Source organism: Tasmannia lanceolata, unplaced genomic scaffold, assembly GCF_043159265.1.
Source record: "Tasmannia lanceolata isolate RefF3 unplaced genomic scaffold, GAP_Taslan_0.1 ptg000037l, whole genome shotgun sequence".
In the NCBI taxonomy this organism is placed as follows: Eukaryota; Viridiplantae; Streptophyta; class Magnoliopsida; order Canellales; family Winteraceae; genus Tasmannia; species Tasmannia lanceolata.
Window position 1 is genome coordinate 63,282,359 of NW_027518714.1, and position 24,692 is coordinate 63,307,050.

General features: G+C 36.9%; 1 protein-coding gene across 1 annotated transcript; it reads right to left on the reverse strand.

The window, feature by feature from the left end:
- Positions 1 to 1,214: 1,214 nt before the first annotated feature.
- Positions 1,215 to 23,999, reverse strand: LOC143860293 (putative casein kinase II subunit beta-4). The gene is made up of 5 exons (XM_077370862.1): positions 23,467 to 23,999; positions 8,724 to 8,942; positions 7,472 to 7,578; positions 7,223 to 7,388; positions 1,215 to 1,596 (listed from the first exon to the last, which is right to left on the reverse strand). Exons 1-5 carry the CDS (start codon positions 23,654 to 23,656, stop codon positions 1,460 to 1,462), a joined length of 819 nt encoding a protein of 272 aa, XP_077226977.1. The 5' UTR covers positions 23,657 to 23,999; the 3' UTR covers positions 1,215 to 1,459.
- Between the last annotated feature and the right edge of the window lie 693 nt (positions 24,000 to 24,692).

The window sequence follows — 24,692 nt, forward strand, 5'->3', positions numbered from 1 at the left end:
TTGTATAGTATACAGGTGACAGAAATTGTATCTACAGTGAATAAAAGCCAAGTATTATTCAATTGGCCACTCCATCTGGGCCTGAAATGTGAACGGCAAAAGTGGCTTCCGTACTGTAAAGAGTTGATTGCCATTATTGAAACAAAAGAGTGCCGCTATCAATTTCCTTTGAATTTTCGTGATTCCAAAAGCTGGGAAAAAAATAAAATAAAATTTGTGTGTGGGTGTCTAGATTGTCAGGTAGTGACATCTTGAAAACTCCTCAAAAAGTACAGGTTTGTACCGTGATCCATTTTGTACAGTTTGGGAAACTTGGATTCACAGAAGCACAGCAAAATCAAAAGATGCTTTCCTCTCCAAGTATTTTCAGAGCACTAAGCTCGGGGTGGTTATTCGGTTAAAACCGAACCGAAAAAACCGAAATGTTAAAACCGAAATTATTTCGGTTTCGCAAAATTCGAACCGAAACCGAATTATGAGAAACCGAACCGAAACCGAACCGATTACAAATTCGGTTATTCGGTTATAACCGAATAACCGAATTGTGAGAGGAAAAGAGGGAAAAAAGTAAAATTTAGGCTTGGATCGGAGGGCTAGGATCATCCGATCAAAAATGAATTTTTGAGCACAACATAATTAAGTTGTGATCAATCGAATGGACGGTTTTGATCATCCCACGGAGTGCACATAAAGCAACTTTTTTTGAAAAAAAAATGGTTTCATCCCTTATTTCGGTTATTTCGGTTAACCGAATTTTTTTTTAGATAACCGAAACCGAATAACCGAATTTCCCAAAAAACTAACCGAAACCGAACTGAAATGGAGAAAAACCGAACCGAACCGACCAAATCGGTTCAGTTCGGTTCTTCGGTTATAACCGAATAATGCTCACCCCTACACTAAGCCATCTTACAGGGGTTCTTTTCAGAGCACTAAGCCATTCAATGGAATTCTAATGCTCACTCCCCCTTCTCCCAGAGTTCATTTTGCAATTCTTTTCTGGCCTTTCAAAATTTTCCACTCATCAGAAATGCCATCGTGTCCAAAATTTTATCAAAATTTTCTGGCCTTGCAAGATTTAAGAAAGATGAAAAGATTGTTGTTAAAGACAAGATATACTGTTGATTGATACGCCCAAGTCATCTTTTAGTGTTCAAATGCACTCGGGTCATAAATATAGAAGTACAAAAAAAAAAGAAAAAAGGGGCAAAGCATCAAGGCAAAGTACTCTTATAGATGATTTTTAGACAAACAATGATCAAATATTTTGACCAGGCCATGACTCTCCTTGAGAGGTGATTATTTCTAGCCCAGCTCCTATCATACAGCATCAGAAATCACATACATAAATGGCAGCTGCATGAAATTCCTGCCGAGTACAAGGGTTTGTTGGTGGAAGCGGTGGTATTTGCCGGCCCTTTGAGAAAGGAACAACATAAATGGAAGATCATCATCTGAGTCACCTGGATTCCTTGTGAAGCTTGAATCCAAAAACCCTAGGTACATAAGTTTGATAAGGCTTCGAAGGCTTTGCAGAAGGATAGGTCATCAAGTATAGGTGTGGGAATGTTGTGCCGACATAAGCACCGTCCATGTCTGAACAAAAAAGTCAAGAAGAGAAACAGACGAAACAGAGCTGATAGTGGAGTCCATATATACAGAAGGGATGTACTAGATACATGTTAATGTTGCAATGAATGAAAGACTGTTAACTACGAACAATACTTACCATACTTGGCTTGCAGTCAATTCAATCTACACATGGTTTGCAGTTGAGAAAGTACCAGATGAATGTATTAAGAAATAGGCTAAACTGTCATTTTAGGAAGAAAAAAGACATTGAAATGCACTAAACTGGCTAAGATGAAGTGTATTGATAAAGAAAAGATGCATAATTATCTACGGTGAGGGTAACGAAATGTCGAATTGGATAATCCTAAACACAAAGACTGGGAATCCCTAGACCATCGCATCTCATTGCTCCTTTTACATCTCTAGCAAGATCTCTCCAATAGAAGAATTGTTGATTGGTATGGTTCTGACAGTCTTCATGGGCCAAATCGTCTGCAACTTGATTTCCCTCATGGTATACATGGGAAATAAGAGGGAGTGAGCTCTTGCATAAGGGAAAAATTTCCCGACTGTTGCTTAAGACCATGTCTACTAAGCACTTTGCTATCTGATTCCACATCAAGGAGTTTTATATTCAAAGACTTACAGTCTTAACTCTTAAGCCATTTAGGAGGGCCCTGCATTCCACCTGCATGTTGAATTCTTCACCATATAGAAGCGAGAGAACGTCACAAATATCTTTGCATTACAGTCTTAAGTCAACTAGGAGGGCCCTGTATTCTGCCTGAATGTTGGATCCTTCATCATAAGAGTGAGAGAACGGCACGCATCTTTGCTTTATCATACCCCCCCTGAATTTCCTAGATTACCTTTGGAAGCTCCATCAATGTTCAGCTTGAACTTTCCTATAGCCGGCTCCTGAGTGGAAGTGTACCTATAGATTGACCAAAGATGTGGAGGTGTATCTAAAGACTGACCAAAGATCTAACAGCGATCAATTGAGAGACCCTAATTGCAAAAGAGACCCAACACCAAGGATCAAAATATCTGAATCAGCAGGCATATTAGCCACCGCCAAAAACAGCATGCCATGACAGTTATGTAGCTTGAAAATAACATGAACATAACTACCCACATTAGAAGTCCTACCCGCTATCATGTATCAGCCGATAGCCTAGAGGAACATGTCATGTCTGCTCGTCCACCAACCTTTTTGTTACTACTTGAACTATAAGTGTAAACATGAACATAAGTGAAACTAAAGAAATGAACAATAAGTTGGTAATTAATTGACACACCTACATAAGTGGCACAACACAAGGCACTACTAAACAGTAGGTACACATATGCTTACACTTGACCTATTGCACACAGATCTATATCAAAGGAAGTCAGATATCAAATATAAAAACAGATAAATATAAAAAATGAAAATTGTTAGAAGTGTGTGTGGGTGTGTATTGTAGCCATAAGGGCATAGTAGTCTTTTGAATGTTCTCTTTCCTATAAATACATAAGTGAGGGGAAGGATCCCTAAGTCACTCTCTCTTCTTCCTCTTCTTTCTCCCTCTTTGGTGGCTTCTAACAAAAATATAATGCAAAAATGCAAAACAATTAAGAGAGAGAGAGATTAATAAATAATAGGCACAAACCATTACTAAATGGATCAAATACAAAACAAATGTAAATGTAAGTCAATAATAGGTAATTGAAAGCAGTTAAAAATATGGAAAATATAAATGACATTGAAACACAAAATATAGTAAAAAAATGGAGGAAAAAAATTAAATATACATATATAGGGATTTGCTAGGGACCATTGCAGAAGGCATTTCGCGGACCGGCTGTTGCATGAGAGTGCAGCCACCTCAGATGAATTAAATGAATAAGACAAAATCTGAGCCTATGTGACTGCACTCTCATGCAACATCTGTTCAACGAAATGCCTTCGGTGATGGGTGATGTATCTGAGGGAGACCTCAGCTATCTGAGCTAGCCACTACAAATAGCACATGAAGCCATGTTGTTTGAGTCATCCAACCCTTTCAATCCATAAAACCTAACATAGATAGGGTGTTCCTAAGAAATCATATCCATGGAATCATCCTAACCATTCGATCTATGCAGGCAGAAAATGGACCCATTTTATAGCTGTCCATTTTAAACCTCCACAAATTAAGGGTTAGCATGATCCTATGGAGATGTTTCTTAGGAACACCCTATCTATGTTAGGTCCTATAGAATCAATGTCAAACATAACCCAAACAACATAGGCACCTACCCTATTTAAACTAGGTTCCAATTTCGGCCTTGGCTGAAACCGAAATTCGGTAATAGAAAAAAAAAGCAACATTTTATTATATCCGAAATGTCGGCTGAAATTACCAAAATTTCAGATAAACCCGAAATTTCTGATTTCGTGAAATTTTGGTTCCGATTTCACCCGAAATTTCAGATTTCGGCCGAAATTTAAAACCATGATTATATGATGAATTAGCGTATGGATACATAAAGGTGGTACAATGGAAGTACCACGCTTGATAGTTGATCCAACAGCAGCTTCTTAAAAAGTGAGCTGTTGTTGGATCAAATATCAAGGACGGGATGATGAACAATATACGCCCATTCATCATATTTCTCATATATATCATACATTAAAAGATAGGAAAGTCTTAAAAAAAAGAGATAAAATAAGTATGGTTCCATAACAAAAATGAGGGGAAAGGTTAGGTATATCACCTCAAATGGAGTAAACCCGTTATTTAGTGAAGGACATAACTTCTAGACTAAGGTAGATCTGGATGGGATCAGGTCATACGACCTTTAATCCAAGCAAAAAAAAAAAACTCAAAAATATTGAAAAAAGTGCAAAAATGGGGTCGGCTTACATTTCCACACAAACCCAAACCACATAAAAATCAAGTGTTCTCAAGCCAATATGCCTGCATCTTTTGAAAACCATCCAACCCCTGAAAATCTGATACTATCAGCCAATATTCTAAACCGTGATCTCTGCAGAATCCAAAGTCTAACTGGTGTGGGACAAGAGTAGCCACTTACAAAGCATGACAAAGAGGATCAAAAAATATAAAGAACGAGAAAGAAAACAAGACACACATGACGAAAGGTACACAATGTAGAGGTTTATTAGATTGGCTTTCTTTGGTCTAGTAGGGACCAACACATCAATCACAAAAAGATGGGATACAAAGAGATGAGATCTACCCAGGCAGTTCATTCTTTTCTTCAAGGAATCAAGGTTTTCTTTTATTTTGCAGGTCCTTTTAGTGAATAGAGGGGTGATTTTCTCAAGGTTACTACATGGATTAAGTTCTTTCTTTCCTTCAAGGCATCAAGGTTTTCTTTGACTATGCAGGTCCTTCAGTGATTTTTTTATTTTTTATTTTTTTTTTAATGGTAAAAACCAAGGGAGTTTTTTCGCAGTTGCAGTACAAAATGCAGGTCCTTCAGTCATTAGAGGGGTTGATTTTCCCAAGGTTATTAAATGCACAAGTGAATCCAATTTCCAATTCAGAAGAAGTCAATAATCCAAATGTGAGGAAGGTGGAGCTCTAATTCAAGGAATTTCTTTTATCATGCAGGCCCTTTAGCAATAAGAGTGTTTTCTTTAATGTCACTAGATGGATGAGTAAATCCAATTTCCCATGCAGAAAAAATCAAACATCCAAATGTGAGGAAGGTGGAGCTCTTTGTAGGGTTTCATATGATTTTCCTCTCATGTTTCTTTTTCCCTACACACTCCGGAGTCTAAAAACAATAATAAGAAAATGCCAACCATATAGAAAACCCTCTCAGAAATACATTAGAAGCATCAATACAATATGCAATGATGCATAGTATATAGATGGATCATAATTGTAAAAGATAATCTAGCATTAGAACCTAAACAATTTTGTTGAGAATATGAACTCGAGAAGCATGTTTAGTGATAATACGCACAACGCTTCAAAGTTTGTCCATGTACATGTGAGTTTGATGATAAGCACCGAAGTCGGTGGATCAAAATGATAAAACATGATTTAACTTCTAATAATGCGAAGAGATCTGAAAAGATGGGAGATTCACAAAGCAGATGGTTAAAAAACCATGATTTGAATTTCCACCAAAACCGAAACCAAGACCGTCAAGTGCATTAGTAGTATATGGGTATGTGTTATATAATTATATTTATATCCCCTTATATGAATTGCATGTTAAATGTGATGTATGTATTATGCATCAATATTTATATGAATTACATGTGAAATCTAGAATGTACTGAATCCATTCAAAAAAAAATCTAGAATGTACCAAATTATGAGACACGCGTTATAGTGCTCGTCACTACTCATGTCATTAGGTGCTCGATGTTGTTAAACCAGTACCAATGATTTTTCCTTTCTGTGATGATTTTTAACGTGCATCTGTGCTTAACCTAGCACTTCTTGAAGTTTCATCTTAAATGTCTGTTATTTGTATATGTTTCCGTAATTTTACTGTATTCCCACCAAAATTTCCATTCAAAACTGATATGTTTCTATTTCCATCACATCCGAAATGCATAATAAAATCAAAACCTGAAACCTTGGACAAAGCCGCAAACAAGACACAGTGAACAAGCTTTTGTGTCCCTTGGTAATAAATGCCCAAAACAACTGTAAACTACAAACTATACACACAGCATATGTCAGACGAAACATGATTTCCAAATTCATAAGTCTCTATATACTTTGATTAGCCTCTCAAAGTAATATTAAACGAGACACTTGTTTACCGCCTCACTGGCTCTACTGATCAGCAAAAGCAAAACCATATGTTATGATTTTTCTATTCTTATTTATTTAGCGGTAATAGTTATATACAATATTTGGCAGTAATAGTTATATACATATTGTATATAGATTATAAAAATCTACTTATTGTTATAGGCCTTATGAAACTCTCAACTCAACTCAACTCAGCCTTGGTCCCAAACTAGTTGAGGTCGGCTAAATGACTCCTTTAGAAAAATTTCATGAAGAATGTGAAAGGAATCTACCTGGCTCTAATCCTGGCTCTAGTTGAGTTCTTCTACGTGGATCATTTTCTTCCATTCTATCCTATCCAAGGCCCTATGAAACTCCACAAATGGAAAACAGAAACAAAAAACAAGAGGATGACAGATGCCAGGTATTTAGATGCTATCATTTGTGGACTTGTAAATTAAAATTTTGAGACTATAATATAAGATGCATCAGTCGATTGACTTAAACATGATTAGCTATCAAATCATGGTATTTGTATAATTGTGTTTGTATTTCCTATGCTTCCTCCTCTGAATCCAATCCCTTTTAATAAAATTTGCTATTGATAAAACAAAAGATAAATTTTTTTTGAAAAGAAAAAAAAATTATCTTTTGTTTTATCAATAGCAAATTTTATTAAAACAAAAGATAAATTTATATTAGGTTATATGTAAAACTTCATATTTTTTAATAACAAAAAATAGCCAACATCAAGAGGGTGACGCTAATGTTGTATCACAGATGTTGGCATGCCAAGTATATTGCGTGGACTGGTTTTCTTCTAATCTTAGTGACCTTCCAATTTATAATTAAATGATACTGAGTAGGAAATTCCATTAAAAAACAAATCATAAATAGAAGGATACTGCTCTGGTATTTGCATCGTGGAAAGTAAAGATCCTCACATTTGGGACAATAGATCTTCACGGAACCATTGCGAGGGATGTCTGATGAACCGACAGGCAAACATTGTTGCCCTCCACAATGAACACGAGGGCATCTTCCAAAATCCACTCTTTTATACTTCTCATGCTACAATAACAGCCCAACTAAGAAATGTTTTACCTTGTAACTTGATAACCATTGAGATATTATCAAAATATGAAAAACCTTACCATTGCATTTAATCCTTTGTTGGTCAAGATATAACGAGCATGAATAAGGCCATACAACAGCTCTGCTGCAGATTCAATTTCACTGTGTTCATCGCCATCTACCTCACCTAAAAGAGCACCCCATTAAGGAAAAAAGGATTCTTTTTTAAAAAATAGTCATCGACTTGAAACTTCATCAAGTACTAGAAAGCAAAAATCAAGTCAAAGTTCACGACGAATGGTGGGAACAGCAGTGTTGCATAATGCATATAGGCAAAGAAAGAGACTAAATGAATATACGAAAGAAATTTGGGAGGTGGCTGCTACAATTAACCCTAAAGACCACGAGCACCAGCTGCATGGGTCTTATAAAAAAAAAAGAGCTTGAAAATTTCTGCATCTTTCAAAACTAAAGTGCAAGCACTTGCAAGCCCAACATTAAGTTGAAAGAATGAGACAAGTAAAATTTACCTCATCATAACAAATATATTTGTGGTATATGTTTCAGTTATTTTAACATAACTGTATTTAGGTCCATTTTCAACTATTCAGGACACTATAGCTTAGGGGTATCTTCTTTCATGTTGTTAGTCTCGGTAGGAATCCTAGCTTTAGTTGTATATTTTTCTTTTTTAGAATATATATATATATATATATATATATATATATATATATATATATATATATATATATGAGGAAAGTGTCTCTAGTCTCTCCCCTAGATAAGCTTATCTACTCCTCCCTTTAAAAAAACACAGTGGGCCCACGCTGTTTGGATGATCCAAAGCATTCATTTGATAGGTCCTAACATAGATAGGGTGTGCCCAAAAAATCAGCACCAAAGGGTCATCCTAGAACTTCGTTTTGTGGTGCCTTGTGGTACCCAGAATGGACACATATAAACGTCCACATTTATATGCGTCCATTTTGGACACGGTGTGCCCAACAAAATGAAGTTCTAGGATGACCCTTTGTGGCTGATTTTTTGGGCACACCCTATCTATGTTAGGACCTATCAAATGAATGCTTTGGATCATCCAAACAGCGTGGGCCCACTGTGTTTTTTTTAAAGGGAGGAGTAGATAAGCTTATCTAGGGGAGAGACTAGAGACACTTTCCTCTATATATATATATATATATATATAATACTACTACTCAAAAAAAGAAAGATATATGATATCAGGTTCAATATATTAAAATCAATAAAGAGAAAATGGTAATAAAAAAAAGGAAACACACAATAAAAGGGAAAGATTAAATGTGAAGAGCATACCACTCAAAGAATCATTATCCAAGATCATATCCAAGGCATAATCATAATACGGAACTTGTCCTTGAAGTCCACACAGATTAAAATCATCCTGTATATAATCCTCGTCAACTTCACAAAGGAGCTCATTTCCTCTCAACCCGCAAAACCAAGAGATCCAAGATGAATCATCTCCCTCGGAACTGCTAAGATCTGTCTCCTCGCTTCCTGTATCCGAGATTTCTTTAAAGATGCAAAGACAACAAATACAACAAAGATCAGAAAATTAGGATCCCAATAAAAAATGCCAATTTACAAATGGTGATACGATAACTAAAATTTTCTTTTGAAACATTAACATGTTGAAAGAGAATAAAAAGTAGCATTAAATGAATGAACGTAAAATATGATACGGAAAGGAACATAAGAAGGATTCAATAAAAGTATCCTTATACTTCAGTTTTTTGAAGGATTTGTGTATCATATTTGGAAAACCTTTTGAAGTTGAATGAGCCGAGTGTAAACTTCCAAACATCGAAAACAAATTTTTAAGAAACTACTTCCATCAGATTATATTAAAAAGACATGCATACAAGCATCTGACATTAGAAGGATCTCTGGTACAGGGATCCCCTAAATTTGACCTGCCCAGCACATTCGTTTGAAGGATTCCATGGAAGTATACTTACACTCCAGTTTTAAAGGTTTCGATAAAAGTATGCTTATACTCCAGTGTTCTTAAGGATTTGAGTCACATGGTTAGCGAACCCGCTTAAGTCGAATCACCTATGGCAATTTTTTTGTTGAAATGTTAATCTAAGGAAGGCCTGCAACTGAGGTGGTCGGGCCACCTATGACATATTTTAAAAACTACTTCCATCAGATTATATTAAAAACACATGGATACAAACATCTGATACGACAAGGATCTCCTGTACAAGGATACCCTAAATTTGACCTGCCTGGTACATTCTTTTTAAGGATTCAATAAAAGTATACTTATGCTCCAGTGTTTCTAAGGATTTAAGTCACAAGGTTAGTCATGGACTCATGGAAACATCAACATTGGATTTAGAATATCACGGCGTAGACGGCGACATCAGCAGCCATCCATCACGTTGATATGGCCAGACGAGGAGTTGCCGAGCTATTAATTGGACAGTTCACCTCTCCAACAGAATGGATCGAAGTTTTATGAGGATGCACACTCAGAACCTAGTGCGTTATTCCTAGCTCGACGATTTTTTGAGCAAAGAGTTTTTTTTTTTTTTTTTTTAAGTAGCAATAGAGTTTTAATTTTATTTTTACTTAAGCAGTGCTAGACTATTCCTACGCACAGGGGAGTAATATTCATTTATACGGTAGGATCTTAGTTGGTATTTCAGTTTTTATAAGCTTGGCTCTTATTTTGTAGTTTCTATGACTTTTAATGAGCCAGGGACGTATTTGTCATTTTTAAAATATTTTAGTTATCAGTTAGAGATAAGGATAGTTATGAGTTATAAAGATAAGGGAGAGAGTAGTTACTTCTTTATCTTAGGAGGAAACACATTTTCACCTTTTTATTTTGTGAAGCCCACCTTGTAGAGAATGAATGAAATTGAAGAGCTCTCTGAAGGCCTTTATTATCTTGCACGGGTGAAAGCTCCCCATTGATGAGAAGTCTTTGGGATTTAATACAAATCAAGGTATTTTCTCAACTTCTCTCTTCTACAAATTGTTTCTCCATCTCTTTCTCTCTCCATTCTCTTTTCTCTCAAACATTCTCTATTAAATCTACATATCCATTTTGACTTTCCTTAAGAAACCCTAATTTTCATTTCTTTGATCCCAAGTTTCATCCACCAAAGCCTCTTCTAGATCTAGGTTGAGCTCTAAATCTTTTGGATCTATGTCTATACTTCTTCTTTGGGGTTTGTACTCTTGATTGATCACCTCTAAATTTCGTAGGTGAGGTTGTCTTGGGTGGCTAGTTGACCGGTCAATCCTTGTTGATTGTTGACACCGGAAATTACCAAAATAGCCCTATATGTAGATCTGAAATTTGCATCTTTTGGTATGGCCAGATTAGATTTCGGCTGTTGAATCCTTCAAATCATTCCGCAATTTGATATTTTGGATTAATTTGTGATACCCTACATCCATCTTGAAAACTTAAATCAGTTAAATACCCAATTTCTACGACCACCTTGACGGGAAACTTAGTTTCTTTCTTTGAGGTTGTTCTGGAATCTTGGATTAGGGATTTGGGACTATTTACCATGTTTTTCCCCTTTATTTGAATTGCATCTTTGGTTCAGCAAAGAAGACTCATGCTTCCATCTAACGTTGAACCTTCTTTGGAGCTCTTGGTTTTGCTCAAGTGTGCCAAAATATGCAAATGTTTTTAGTGACCAATTGCTAGTGTTAGTTTGCTTTAATTTATTATTTAAGCCTGCATAATCATGTCATAATGTGCTGCAATCATGAAAATCCCATAGAGGATACATAGGAAACACTTCTATCGTCATTCTTAAGTCCTTAGAAATCTCACAATAGGACTCTATTTTAGCTTTAACTAATACTTCTCCTAGTTTTTGCTTGCTGCCCAAAGCTGCAGGAATTAGTCAAAGCTTAACCCATTCTGCATCAATTCGGGCATCAGAACCTAGTTTTAGTTGTCCTATGAATTCCCTTGTCCTATGAATTCCCTACCCATTTTAAGTGCTTTAGGGTCATTCTAGGTTCTTTTAGATTAATATATTATCACTATTCAAAAAAAAAATCATCCTCGAACTATAAATGCGAAATTTATAGACCATTAACCCCCCATCGGCGAAAAAAAAGGACCATTAACACCCACCACCACCACCAATGGAATGTTTGATCAAACTAATTCAAGATATCATATTCATATCTATTAATCTAACCATGAAGATCAATCCACTAGTTCATGAACAGAAATTCAATCAAATTGATCCACAAGTTCTCATATAGCTCTTTAAGACATCTCAATCAAAAGGCAGCGACAAAGTGGTAAAAAAGGAGAGCAAATTAAAAACATCATGTAATAGTATTGATACTAGTAGGTAATGTTCTAAAAAGCTTTGGGCGGAGCTGGGCGGCTGACTGACCTCCCAACGCCCAGGCCGCGCCCAGGCGTTTTTCATTTTTTTTTAGATATTAATATATTTTCATAATATCTTGCATTTTTTTTATAGAAAATACAAATACATGAATACATAACAATCCAAACCATTTTATGCATAAGCATTAAACATTAAATAATAACAAAAAGTCAAAAACGCCCAGGGCCTGGGGGGTGCGTTTTTTCTGCGCCCAGCGCCTAAGTGGCCTGGGCGGCCGCCTTTTAGAACAAAGCTAGTAGGGGTGCACCATGACCCCAGGTTGTAAGAATTGGCGGAGATGGTCGTTTTTATTGATCTAAGAGTTATGGTTATTGCCATTTCAAAAAAAAAAGAGTTATGGTTATTTTTCAAGAACTTTTAGAAAAGTCTAGGTGGACTAATAGAAAAATACAAGATTTGGGTTTCTTAATGGACAAGTTGCAGAAATTGGATTTAGAAATTCGTTTAATTAACAAGTTAATATAATCAAATGGTTGATTGATGTAGACAAAATTCTGCCCATTTCATTAATGATGAGATTAGTAACAAATAAGCTACACATAACCAAGAGTGCATGCTAAATAAATGCAGTAGTATGGGATTTTAAAAGTTAGCATCCAAGAAGATGCACCACAACTAGAAGATCTGAGCAACTACATCTATGAACGCCCCATGAACCAAGGAGAAATTTTAGGATGCCACCCATATGGAAGCTTAAGACAGGAAGTTCATTGAATTTTTTGATGAGGTTTATTTCTCTGGAAAGAGAATTTGACGACCTCCAAACAGTAGAAATTTCACCACTTTGGCACATAAAATGAGAGAGTTTTTTTTTTTGAAATGGTAGTTGCTCCAAGAAGATGCACCACATAAAATGAGAGTTATTGATGTTTTATCAAATAACTCCGTATATTATCTCAAAATTACGGTTTAATATTGTTTTAGGGTAAAGAGACTATAAATCTTTCAACCCATTGAATTTTTTGATGAGGTTTTTTCAGTGGAAAGAGAATTTGACGACCACCGAATGGTAGAAATTTCACCACTTTGGCACTTAAAATGAGAGAGTTATTGATGTTTTATCAAATAACTCCCTATATTATCTCAAAATTATGGATTAATACTGTTTTAGGGTAAAAAGACCATAACTCTCTCAACGCATTGAATTTTTTGATGAGGTTTTTTCTGTGGAAAGAGAATTTGACGACCTCTGAATCGTAGAAATTTCACCACTTTGGCACTTAAAATGAGAGAGTTATAGATGTTTTATCAAATAACTCCCTATATTATCTCAAAATTACAGTTTAATACTGTTTTAGGGTAAAGAGACCATAACTCTCTCAACCCACTGAATTTTTTTATGAGGTTTTTTTCTGTGGAGAGAGAATTTGACGACCTCTGAATGGTAGAAATTTCACCAATTTGGCACAACAATGAGAGTTTTTGATTTTTTATCAAATAACTCACTATATTATCTATAAATTGCGGTTTAATACTGGCTTAGGGCAAAGGGACCATAACTCTCTCAACCCATTGAATTTTTTGATGAGTTTTTTTTCTGTGGAAAGAGAATGTGGCGACCTCCGAATGGTAGAAATTTCACCACTTTGGTACTTAAAATGAGAGAGATATTTATGTTTTATAAAATAACTCTCTATATTATCTCAAAATTACGGTTTAATACTGTTTTAAGGTAAAGAGACCATAACTCTCTCAACCCGTTGAATTTTTTCACAGTTTTCAAATATCATCAAATTCGTGTTCATGAGCCAGATATACCCAAAACAGCATTTCAAGCTCATGATGGGCATTATGAATTTCTTGCAATGCCTTTTGGCCTCACTAATGCCCCGACCACCATCCAAAGTTTAATGAATGACATCTTGGGGATTGGAAAGAACATATAGAGCAAATTCGAAAAGTTCTACAACTTCTCCAAAATAACCAACTATATGTGAAGAGAACAAAGTGTTTGTTCAGCCAAAGAGAGGTGGAGTATGCCAGTCATATAATTTCAGAACAGGGAGTTGGGGCTGATCCAGAAAAAATATAAAATCAAAGATGGAGTGGCCACAACCAACACAGATTAAGAGGATTTTTAGGTATGACGGGCCATTATCACAAGTTTGTGCGGAAATATGGGAAAATTAACGCCCTTAACTACACTTTTAAAGAAGAATGGGTTTGAATGGAGCTGGATCAGCCTTTTGTTGCTCTTAAAAGAGCCATAACTACCGCCCCTGTCTTGGCACTATATGTTGCATCAGTACATATACGAGTGTCGGAATCCGACACGGGCATCAAGTGTAGGATCCAGCAAACCTAAAAAAGAAAGATTTGTGGATTCTCCAAAATATTTTAATCAATTTTCAAATCTTGTTTTCTTACGCAATAATATGCTTATTACAAGAAATATATTGAAAAAAATAATCAGTTAAGTAGATATAATATTTTATTTCTATTTATGAAACTTACTAATGGGATGGGTAAAACTCAAAACATGAGGTAATTGCAAAGTTGTGGCACTGGCAGTGGTATGCAGAACAAACAGATAAAAGAGATCTAGAAGTGTCTCGGAGAATCCTAAAGGATTGGAATCTAAGACATCTCCGACACATATTCTTCGCCCATTTAGAAGAATCCGTGTAAACTGATTTCACAAAACTGTTCATTGTGGTCATTGTGGAGACCGATGCTAATGGAAATGGGATAGGAGGAGTTTTGTTGCGAGAAAACAAACCAATAGCTTATACAAGCAAGGCACTTTCGTGAAGAAACTTAACATTGCCTACTTATGCCAAGAAGATGCTAGCTATATTGCATGCTATATCAAAATGGAGACCATATTTAGTTGGGCAACAATTCTTGATAAAAATGACCATTGAAGTCTAGATTTCTTAATTGATCAGAAGGCTTCAACACCGAAACAACAGAAATGGCTTGCAAAACACATGGGATATGATTACAAGATAATCCACAGGAGGGAGAAAGAAAATATTGCCGTTGATGCATTGTCTAAGCACTTTGAAGAAGCTAATTTATCAGCTATATCCGTGTCGTTTTTTGAAGAGGTCAAACAAGAGTGGATGACAAAACCAGATTTACATCAATTAATTCTCCAACTACAATACTACGTTGGAATCTAAAGATTTTAGACTGAGTAGGACTAAGAGAGAATATATGGAATGCAACTTTAGTAATGTAAGGAAGCGGGACGAGGACGTAGTAAATATGACTGGACAGGAGGTACCTAAGAGGGATATCTTTCGCTATCTTGGTTCAATTCTACATAAGGAAGGAGAGATTGATGAGGATGTTAACCATAGAATAAGAGCAGGTTGGCTAAAGTGGAAGCTTGCCTCAGGAGTTCTGTGCGACCGTAAAATCCCTACCAAGTTGAAAGGAAAGTTTTATAAGACAGTTGTGAGGCCAGCCATGCTGTACGGCTCAGAATGTTGGGCCACCAAGAAGCAGCATGTGCATAAGATGTGTAGCGGAGATGCGAATGCTTAGATGGATGTGAGGCCACACAAGGTTAGATAGAATTAAAAATGAAGACATTCGTAAAAAGGAGGGGGTGGCACCAATTGAAGAGAATATGAGAGAGCACCGCTTAAGATGGTTTGGACATATCCAACGTAGGCTATGATTTGTGGACACGGACACGGAGTGTCGCGTGTCGACACGGACACGGACACGGAGTGTCGGACACGGCGAACCCCCAAAATTTAGAAACGGCGACACGGCTAAAATAGAAAGTATATATATGATACAATAGTAAATATTAGTTAAAGAAGAGTTAAAAAAGAATTTATAATAAAAGAAGACTTAATAATAAAAGAGGTAAACATAATATGCAATAATAAAACAGAATGCCACACTTGACACGGCACAAAAAATGTGTCCACACACCCAAATTAAGTCTAAAACTTATAGCAGTACATTTAAAAGTGTCAAAAGGAGTGTCGACACGGGTTGACAAGCGTGTCGTGTCGGACAGGGCAAGACACATGTGTCAGCAATCAATTCTAAGTGTCGGCTAAATCTTAGAATGTAGGCCTTTGGATGCTCCGGTGAGAAAAGGCGACTCGTGCCAAATTGATGGAGTAAAAAGAGGTAGGGGTAGACCGAAAACAACTTGGGTAGAAACAATGAGGAAAGACTTGATAGCTAGGAACATAACAGAGAACATGACCTTGGATAGGATAGAATGGAAGTAAATGATCCACGTAGAAGAACCCAACTAGAACAAGGATTAGAGCCGGATAGATTCCTTTTATCTTCTTCATGAATTTTTTCTAAAGGATTCATTTAGCCGATCCCAACTAGTTTGGGAGAAAGGCTTTGTTGAGTTGTTGAGTTGAGAATTCTCCAACTACAATGTAACCCACAAGCTTAAAAGGGGTACTCATATAACGATGGGATGCTAAAATATAAAGGGCGAATGGTGTAGGGATCAGCATCAGCTTTAAAAGATAAGATATTGTATGAGTTTCATGACACTCCAACTATTGGCCATTCAGGGTATCTAAGCACGCTCAAGCGAATTTCGAGAACTTTTTACTAGGATGGACTGCATTCCGATGTAAGAAAATATGTTGTTAAATGTGAAATTTGCCAAAGAAATAAAGCTGAAAATATTTCACCACTAGTATTATTGCATCCTATCCCTATTCCGAAGCAAGTTTGGACGGAATTCACAATGGATTTTATTGATGGACTTCCGACATCTCCAGTCACACCGCAATCATGGTGTTGGTTGATAGACTATCAAAATATGGACACTTTATCTCCTGAGATCCAATCTTCCTTCGTAACTTTTGGCAAGGATTCTTTAAGTTGCAAGGTACCAATTTAAAGACAAGTACAACGTATCACCCACAAACGGGTGGCCAAACAGAGGTTCTTAATCGTTGCCTTGATACCTATTTACGGTGCTTTGCTAGCAATGAACCAAAGAATTGGACCAAATGGCTACCGTGGGCTGGATGATGGTATAATACCACATTTCATTCAACTATAGGCATGACTCCCTTTGAAGTGGTTTATGGAAGGACACCTACGCCAGTTATACCATATGAACCTAGCACATCAAAGGTGGCCATGGCTGATAAGGATCTTAGGAGCCATGATCAGATACTACGCCTCTTGAAGGGAAATTTGAAAGCAGCCTAAGGTCAAATGAAGATGCAAGAACACAAACATCGCAGTGAAAGGTAATTTCAAGTAGGGGACTGCGTTTACTTAAAATTTCAGCCATATTTAGCAAGATGATAGCGGCCAACAGAATTAACTTCAAGCTTTCTCCGCGCTATTATGGACCTTTCTTGGTCACACGGCGAAATGGATGTGCAGCCTACAAATTACTGCTGCCTTCGGATTCGAAGATCCACCCAGTATTTCATGTTTCCTGCTAGGAAAAGAAAATCGGTGAAAAGAGAGTAGTACTGTACAACTTATCACCAGTTTCTGGCTAAGGTCAATTGCAACGAGTACCTCAAGCAATCATAGATCATCGAATGGTTTAAAAGAACAACAAAGCAGTCACTGAAATATTAGTTCATTGGGCTGGTCTGCCGGTTGAGGATGCTTCTTGGGAACGGTTTGATAGGTTCCAGAATCAGTTTCCTAATTTGCAGCCTCAAGGACAAGGAAACTTTTATTGGGGGTGGAATGTTGAGGATGCTATCATTGACATTGCACATGATTGGCAAGTGCAAAGTAGGTTATTGCATTATAACCATTTCCTCCAAAATAACTGCTTGAATAGTTGTGTTCTAGTTTTGTAACTGTTTTTGTACTTTGGAATTATCTGTTGTTGCAGACTGTATTTAAGTAGTTATCATGATAATAGAAGGCTTCTTCCATAAATATTTTCTTCATTTAACAGGAAGTAGGTGTTAGTTACGTGTCCTTCGAAATCTCTTCTTCCAAGTTGGTCAATCAAGAATTGATACCACCAAAGTGGGTCAATCAAGAATGAATTTAGGGCCCGTTTGGATACCTCAAATTTTGTATTTGGATTTGGAATTGAGTTTTCAGTACAAAATGAATAGATCTGCCAGCTCATGTTGAGGGAGACAGATAGGGAAGGGGGTAATTCTTGTTGCAAGGTGGAGGTTGAGGAGCCAAGAGGGTGAAGGAAACTGCCACATCTGTGAATTTCCAATTTCTTATTTCCACAGTTTATTTGGAAATCTGATTTTTTTCACACTGTCAATCGCTGAATTGGAAATTCAAGGATTTGATCGGGATCCAAATTTCAACGCAAAAAGGGCTGCAAATGTTAGAATTCCAAATCAAAATCTTCTCGGCATCCAAACAGGCCCTTCGTGAGTTGATTCCACCAAAGTGGGTCAGCTAGAAGTAAAAATTTTGAAGTCACTCGATAAAAGTTGGATTTTTTTTTGTTGATTTATTAAGGAATGTCATACCCAAAGGTAGACATTTCTTGTTTTTTTCTGCAACAGGAGTTTGCAGATCAACACATGTTTGACCTTGGAATGATTTCCTTGTTTTTCAGATTCACACCATGGACTTGAAAACCGCATCCATGAATTAAATTTTTAAGGTAGAAACCTTGGTCGGATCCAATTTTCAAAAATGGAAAAAGAAGATCAAATCATTGATATCCTTCCAGGAAGTTGACATAGCATTAGATTGTCCTTGTCCACCTGCAACTAATAGAGAGAAATTTGAGACTTGGAGAAAGGCTGACAAACTATGTAGCCTTTGATCAATAGATCTATGACTGAGGAGATAGGCAAAACTCTTAGCGGGTGCAAATCTGCTAAGGAGTTGATGACCAGTTTGGAGGCCAAATTTGCAGAGTCATCAAAAGCTAGGATGCACTCTCTAATCAAGAACTTAATTAACACTAAGATGGCTGAAGGAGATGATGTCAGAGAGCACATCTTGAAGATGGGAGGTTTCATAAATGACTTAGCTTCCATTGAATGCACGTTCCAACAAGAATTCGTCACATACGTTATTCTGAGTAGTTTTACTCCTTCCTTTGATACTTTCATGGTCAATTACAACACTAGTGACAAAACCTGGAATTTCGATGAACTGTTGAATCAATGCTTACTTGAGGATGATCGGAAAAAGGCGAATGTTGAAACTACAATTGCAAACCTTAGTGAAAACAAGACGCTGAATGCTCGGAATTACTATAAGAAAAAGAAGTATTCTAAGTCCTAACCCAATTTTAAACCTCGCCAAGCCAACTTCAAACCTCAACATCAAAAAAATACAAATTTTCCTAACAAAAGAATTGCGAGTGATAAAGTGTGCTTCAATTGTGGAATTGTTGGACATGTCATGAAAAACTGTCGCAAGCCGAAGAAGCCTACTACACCATCCAACAAAGGTAAGGTTAAAACCTTTACTTGCACTAAGGCAAATTTTATGAACGAACATTCAAACTCATGGTGGATTGATAGTGGATGTACAGCTCATATTAGTAATTACGTACAGGGATTCAGAACATTAAAAAGGACGGGACCGAGGCGTACATCTACATGGGGAATAATGAAAAGGCCAAAATCGAAGGCGTAGGATGTTTTGAGCTCGTATTTGGTGATGGAAAAACTTTAATTTCAGACAGAACTTTATTTGCTCCGACTATTCGGAGAAACTTGATTTCTATTTCTGCTTTAGATTTTCTTGGTTATTCCTTTCTCTTTGAACATGAAAAGTAGTAATAAAACGTGGAATGGAATTACTAGCCAATGGTTATAAGGTTGATAAACTTAAACTTTATAAGCTGTGTTTTGATGAATCCCTAAATGTTGAAAATCCTAGTTTGAGTAACATATTCAAACGACCTATTGATATGCCAAATCATACTTTGTTGTGGCACCATAGATTATGTCATATTGGAAAGGATAGAATGTCACGTCTTGAAAGAAATGGAATTCTAAACAACCTTGATCTTGATTTGTTGGGAGAATGTGTTGACTGCATCAAAGGAAAGCTCTCTAGGACACATTTTCCTCACAAAGCTTCTCGAACAAATGAACCTCTCAAGCTCATCCATACTGATGTATCTCCTTTACCCCTTACTACCATTGATGGTTTTAACTTCTTCATTACATTTATTGATGATCATACACGTTATGGGTACATTTTCCTACTTCAGAAGAAATCTGATGCTTTTCAAACTTTTAAAATCTTCAAAAGTGAAGTTGAAAATCAACTAGATAAGAAGATTAAAATCATTAGATCTAACAGAGGAGGAGAATATTTCTCCAAGGATTTTGATTCATTTTGCTCGGAAAATGGAATTATTCATCAGATGTCTATGCCCCATTCTCCGCAGCAAAATAGGGTGGCAGAAAAAAGGCACATGACACTTATGGACATGGTCCAATGCATGATGGAGCGTGCTGATCTTCCTACTTTTCTATGGGAAGAGGCGCTTAAAACCGCTATTTACATTCTAAATTGCATCCCTTCCAAATATGTTGCTCATACACCTTTTGAACTTTGGACCGGAAAGAAACCTAGTCTCCAACATGTGAAGATTTGGGGTTGTGCTGCTCAAGCTCTCAAAAGTGGCCTTGGCAAAAACAAACTTGAGAGTAAATCAATCAACTGCTATTTCATTGGATATCCATTAAAATACAAAGGCTATCGATTGTTTGACCCTCTCTCATGTGATCTTTGAAAGCAGAAACATGAAATTCCTTGAGAATTCCTTCTTTAATGAGGTTCGAAAGAAACGCAGAGTTGAATTACCTGAATTTTATCCATCTTCCGTAATTCAATCCGCTTCTGGTGCTCAACCATCTCTTAATTCAGATAGACCTCATAGAAACAAGAAATCAGCTATTAGAGATGACTACCTTGTTTATTTGGAGGAAACACTTTTCATGGAACCTGACGTCAATGAAAATAATCCTATAAATTTTTCAGCTGCTATTCATGATTCTCATTGCAACCTATGGATCGAGGCAATGAAAGAAGAAATAGATTCCATTAAGAAAAATGAAGTGTGGGAACTTGTTGATTTACCAGAAAACCACAAACCTATTTCCTGTAAATGAATTTATAAAACCAAGAGAAGCGCGGAGGGGAAGATCGATAAGTTTAAAGCCAGACTTGTAGCCAAAGGTTTCACTCAAAAAGGAGTTGACTTTGATGAAACTTTTGCTCCAGTGGCTAGGAAAGATTCTATAAGTCATTTTGGCAATTGTTGCACACTTTGACAATGAACTCCATCAAATGGATGTCAAGACAGCGTTCTTAAATGGAGATTTGGAAGAAGAGATTTGTATGCAACAACCAGAAGGATTTGCAGAAATTGGAAAGGAGCATCTAGTCTGCAAACTTAAATAGAGCATATATGGCTTAAAACAAGCTTCAAGACAGTGGTATTAAAAATTCCACAATGTTGTCACCCAATTTGGTTTCTCTCAAAATTTTGTTGAACATTGTTTGCATGCCAAGTTCAGTGGGAGACATGTAGTTTTTCTGGTGCTATATGTCAATGATATCCTTCTAGCAAATGATGACAAGGCTCTTCTATTCCATACAAAATCTTTTCTTTCTAAATCTTTTGAAATGAAAGATTTGGGTGAAGCTTCTTATGTCACTGGAATAAAGATCAACCGTGATAGAGAAATAATGTTACTTTCCCTGTCTCAAGAATTTTATATTGACAAAATTCTCCAGAAGTTTGGAATGAAATAATGCAAACCAGGAAATGCACCCATGGTCAAAGGAGACAAATTTAACAAAAGTCAGTGTCCCAAGAATGAATTAGAGAGATCAGAAATGTCAAACAAGCCCTATCGATCTGTAGTAGGCAGTTTCAATTATGCTATGACTAGCACTCGACCTGACCTCACTTTTGCCACCAGTGTTCTTGGAAGATTTCAGCAAGTCCCCGGTATGCCACATTGGGTAGCTGTAAAGAAAGTCTTCAAATATTTGAAGGGGAAAAATGATTTTGGACTTGTTTATGGTGGATCTGATCAGCTCATTCTCACTGGTTATGCTGATTCTAATTATAGAGGATGTGAAGATACCCTCATATCAACCACTGGATATGTCTTCACATTGGGAGGTGCAACTATTTCCTGGAAAAGTCAGAAGAAAGACTCGGTCTCCTTATCTTCCACTAAAGCTGAATATGTTGCATGTAGCGAAGCTGCTACGCATGCAATATGGTTGAAACAACTCCTCAAAGAACTTCGTGTTGTTGATTCCATCAATTATCCCTTGACCATCTTTTGTGACAATTCTGCTGCCATTTCTCTGACCAAAGATTCAAGAAACCATCCTTGAACCAAACACATCCGGGTTCAGCACCATTAAGTTCGACAAGAAGTGAATGCAAAGGAAATCATTGTGTCATAGATAGCTTCCGATTATCAGCTGGCAAATCCTCTCACTAAAGCTTTATTTGTGAAAAGCTTCGAAAAGCATGTGTCAAACATGGGACTTCATCATATGAGTAAGATGTTCTGATTTTATTAATTCTATCAAATAAATTTTATGCTTAAGGTTTTTTATATATGGTAAGAGTTCATATGTGTTTTGACTAAATAGTGTGACAAGAGTTCACCTAAACATGGCAAGAGTTCATGTAACATGTGACAAGGGTTCACATTAAATGGGGTGGCAAGAATTCACCAGAATATAATAAGAGCGCTCATAAGATAGATGACAGGAGTTCATCTTAAGCGGCAAGAGGCCACAAATTGTGACAGGAGTTCACAATAAATTGTGACAGGAATTCACAAAATGTACTGTGGCAAGAGTTCACAACATCTGTGGCAGGAGTTCACAGAATAAGTTGATCCTGATAGTAATCCCTGATAATTGTGTTTGTGAAAAAATCTTATTTCATTAGTACTTTGATACGGGGCACAGGCGACTAAATTATTGGGTCTACCTGTCTGTATTGGGTATGAGTGAAATTTGATTTAGAAAGATTTTAAAGGCTAAGTGGGAGATTGTTAGTTGCGTGTCCTTTAAAACCTCTTCTTCCTTGCTAATTTTATTTAATCTTATCTTAACAGACTCTTATTCTCCTCATTGGCTATGACTCATAACTTGATAAAAACAAACCACAAATAGAGGGATTTTGATCTTATCTTCATTCCACATCTCTAATGGGAGAGATTTAGAATGAACCGAAATTATAAAAGGGGGATCACACCTTGGCTTTTGACATTGTGAGCTTTCACAATCTGCCCATTAGATTTGCCACTATTAAAGGGAAAATTTAACAGTAGGATGATCCTTTCCCTTTGTGGGACAAATCAACACTGAAACTTTTGTTATTCTTGCAAGTTCCTACCACTGATGGATTGACAATCGCAAACAGATGCATAACTAGTTCAACTTCAAGGCATGTGAAATGTCCCAAAAAACAACAATGCACGACTCCTTCATTCTTTGTTTCTCTTCGTCAGTATAAAAAAGGAAACCCGTCAGAGGTCGAAACAAGTAGACAAAATTCCAACGTAAAAGGGCATATAAAGCAACTATCTTTCCACCATATCCACGACCATACTATTCTACATTTTATTGCTGAGAAAAGAAAATATAATTCCAAGAATACTTGGATTAAAGCCTACAGCAGCAGAGGAAAAAGAAAAAAGAAAAAAAAAGGAAAAGGAAGGGGAGAGTGGCATAGATTAAAGTACCTGGAGGAGATTGGGCGGTGAGCTTAGTCTCCTTACTCTTGGGCGCTGAAGTCGAAGCACTCTCCGACCGCTTTTTAGTAACGGTGATGGTAGACGAAGCTTTCAAAGGTTTGGGGTTTGAATCGGCAACATTAGGGATAGGGTTAGATCGCGTGGGCACGGCTCGAGACGGAGCACCATTTTTCAACATTATTGTTACAGAATAAGAAGAAGAAGAAGAAAAAAAAAAGAAATACACCTGACTAATCTCACCCCCTCAAAAACCTTTTTTTACGAAGAAAACGAGGGAAGGACGGCTATGAAACCCTAGAAAGTGGATCCCTTTTTCCTGCCCCTCGCTTTCCTTTGGTTTTCGCCCTAACCCTAGCGAGGCTTCATAGCGAGCGGCGATGATCGTGGAGGAGAGATCGATGAAAGCTCTGTCTCATCGAATCAGATGCGAGACGAGAGGAAAATGTTCGTGATTCCTCCTCTATCCCACGGGAACACCTTTATCCTCTCCTTTTCTTTTCTTTTTTTTTTTTTAGGGTGGGGGGGCGCCTTTTCCCTCCTTATTTATATGTCGTTTCCTCTGCTTTTACCGTGTTGAAATTAATTATTAAAAAAAAAAAAACGCTAATTTGACTCGTTCATAAAGCCAGACTCGAGCGAGTCATACCCCTCCCTCGACTCAGCTTGATGAATTTGACATTGGGTCACTATTTTGCAATGGAGCAAACCTGGATTGGTGGTCACCAGTCTCCCATCTCATTTTAATGCACGTCATTCAAAAGTTCCACACGATCCAAGGTTCCAAATCATAAATGGGTCAATGGGGTGGATGTTTGACGCAATCCTAAAACAATTGTCTCCCTATACTGTTTTCCTTGTGAGGTGATGGACACTATTGAAAAAATAAGATTTTTGTAGAGGGATTGAGCCTCTAGGCTTTCTTCTTCAAACAGATTTTTGTAGAATTATCATTTGTGCCTTTTGTTGCAAAGTGAACCACAAAGACGCATGAGACCCACCTTGACTGTGACATTGTCTATTTTGATTATAGATTTTTCTTTGATAAATAGATGAAGGGTCCGTACTGAATACGATCGCAAGGAGAATAGGTTGTACCCTGATCACCTTTGTGGTCCCTTGGTGCTTAGAAAGAGGGAAAGAGGAAAAGAGGATGATTCCTAATGGGTTGAATTTTTTTATTAACAATGCAAAATCACAAGAAAACACAACAGTGT

Coding starts and splice junctions, on each gene's coding strand:
- LOC143860293 (XM_077370862.1), bottom strand. CDS start 23,656: ATGTTGAAAAATGGTGCTCCGTCTCGAGCCGTGCCCACGCGATCTAAC. Junction 8,943..23,466: donor CACCGCCCAATCTCCTCCAG/GTACTTTAATCT, acceptor GCATCTTTAAAG/AAATCTCGGATACAGGAAGC. Junction 7,389..7,471: donor ACAAAGGATTAAATGCAATG/GTAAGGTTTTTC, acceptor CTGTTATTGTAG/CATGAGAAGTATAAAAGAGT.